This window comes from Nicotiana tabacum, chromosome 20 (genome assembly GCF_000715075.1).
Source record: "Nicotiana tabacum cultivar K326 chromosome 20, ASM71507v2, whole genome shotgun sequence".
In the NCBI taxonomy this organism is placed as follows: domain Eukaryota; kingdom Viridiplantae; phylum Streptophyta; class Magnoliopsida; order Solanales; family Solanaceae; genus Nicotiana; species Nicotiana tabacum.
The window spans coordinates 106,118,907-106,121,350 of NC_134099.1; the positions used below are offsets into that span (position 1 = coordinate 106,118,907).

Below are 2,444 nucleotides of genomic sequence, written 5' to 3' on the forward strand. Positions count from 1 at the left end.
TTTCAAGGAATTTAGCAAATGGACCAGGGTGTTGTCCAGTTTCGTCATATCTTCCATAATACTCACCACCTCTATCTGACCTAATTATTTTCACCTTTCTGTCTAGTTGTCTTTCAACCTCATTAATAAATACCTCTAAGGCATTCATTGTTTGAGATTTTTTATGCAACAAATAGACATATCCATAATGTGAAAAATCATCAATAAAGGTGATAAAATATCTTTCCTTACTGAAAGAAGTGACATCAAAAGGATCACATATGTCGATGTGTATAATTTCAAGAAGCTGAGTACTTCTTGTGGCTCCTTGCTTTGTGTGTTTTGTTTGTTTTCCTTTAATACAATCCACACAACTATTAAGGTCCATAAAATCCAAATGTGGAAAGACTTCATTCTTAACTAGCCTTTCTAGTCTTTCTTTGGATATGCGACCTAAAAGTTTATGTCACAAGTAAGTTGAATGTTCATTCACCAAACTACGTTTGGTTCCAACCTTATGATGCAGAGTTAGGAGGGTTTCGGCAAACAGATTATAAAGGTTCAATTTGTATACATTATCACAAATAATACCAAAACCAATAAGATGATGCTTAAACAAACTAAAACATCCATTGCCAAAATTTTAAAAATATCTAGCTTTATCCAACTTAGACAAGGAAATTAAATTTCTTGAAAGAGAAGTACATAAAAAGTTTCAAATAAGTCTAAGTGACGCCCAGTATCTAGGATTAAACGATAAGTCCCGACAACTTCAACTGGAGCCTTCACTCTATTCCCCATGTACACAAATCTTCCATTCCGATTTATGGTATGGGTTGTAAGGAATCCCTGCATCATATGAGAAACATGAACAGTAGAGCCAGAGTAAATCCACCAAGTATTATAAGGAACTTCAGTTAAATTTTATTCGAAACACGTAAAAGCACAAGGCTTACCTTTCTTCTCGAACCATGCCTTACGTTTCAGGCAATCTTTCTGAAAGTGTCTAGGTTTTCCGCAAAAACGACACTTATCATTCTTGTATTCCTTCTTACGTACTTGAGATGAGGACTCGTTAACATTATGTTGCCTCTGTTTAACTTTTCCATGTTTCTTTTCTTTCTTTCCAGCTCCTTGATGGCCTACGAGGTTAATGGAGTGGATTCCTTGGTTCTTCAGCCTTGTTTCCTCTTAAACTAGCATTCTGTGCAGTTCATGCACATTCCATTTGTCTTTCATGGTGTTGTAGTTCATTTGCAAAGGGCCTTACTCAGATGGTAACGAGTTAATAATGAATTGAACAAGGAAATTCTCATCCACTTCCATTCCCAAAGTTTTAAGTCTTGCTGCTATATTTGTCATTTCAATGACATGCTCATGCATGGTACGCGAACCATCAAATTTCATGGTGGTTAAAGTACCCATTAGTGTCCCAGCAAGAGACTTATCAACAGTTTGGGAGCATTCTTCCACAAGTTTCAGAAGTTCTTTCGCGCTTTCAGTTTTGGGAAGAGTAGTCTTAATGTTGCCCGCAATATTCATTTGTATAAACATTAAGCTTAATCTGTTAGACCTGTCCCAGTGCTTAAAATAGGACCTTTCTTCAGTATTACTAGTTTCAGTAATAGCTGTTGGCCTCTCAGTATAAAGTGCAACATCAAGATCTAAAACTCCAACATGGAATTTGATCTGTTCGTACCAATCTGAGAAGTTGAGTTCATTAAAGGTCGTAACAGAAGCAGAGTGTGAATGAAGAGCGAGTGCTGCAAATAAAATATGTCCATTCATTAATGCTTTGAGTTAAAAATTAAATATATTATTAAATTCAGAATGATTTATGTTTTACTCTAAAATGTATATTGATGTCCACCTTTGGGCGAAACACAAAATACAACTTTTATAATAATGATGTTTAAAATAAATTTTACATAATTCCATAATTTTAATGTACAAGTTAGTAGTATTTACTATCTTTGGATAAATAAATAAAACTAATGAACCATTTAAATTATCGACTTAATGTTTAATAATTATAAGAACAAACGATCAACCTTTGGGCGATCCATAAATGTCTTATAATCGAGAGCACAGTTTACCCAATATTTTATAATGTCGTTGATAAGCATCACAATTTGTAGGTAATTGAGTATAGATTCAATCGTTATTTGGAATTAAGTATTCATAAGGATTCGACCACTTTGGTGATTAACGAATCATACTTATATAATTTCAAATATTGTGAAAATAATATTTTTCTAAAGTTACTTCGGAAATTCATTATCTAACAGAATCGGTCAGAAACAAGAGTTATTCTGCTCTACCAATTCAAAGCAGAAATAATATTACAGCAAAGAACTATAATTCCAACGAGAGTAATACTTTACCAGGTCTCTGCCTAACAACGTTCTAGGAGGCATTATTGTTGTAAAATTACTATAACTGAAATACTTATTTTAAATAGTTTT

At 33.5% G+C, this 2,444-nt stretch overlaps 1 protein-coding gene across 1 annotated transcript; it reads right to left on the minus strand.

Annotated features, from left to right (window-relative positions):
* Positions 1-1,245: 1,245 nt before the first annotated feature.
* Positions 1,246-1,767, minus strand: LOC107789915 (uncharacterized). Its single transcript, XM_016611794.1, has one exon. The coding sequence runs from the start codon at positions 1,765-1,767 to the stop codon at positions 1,246-1,248; it is 522 nt and encodes a 173-aa protein (XP_016467280.1).
* Positions 1,768-2,444: the final 677 nt, after the last annotated feature.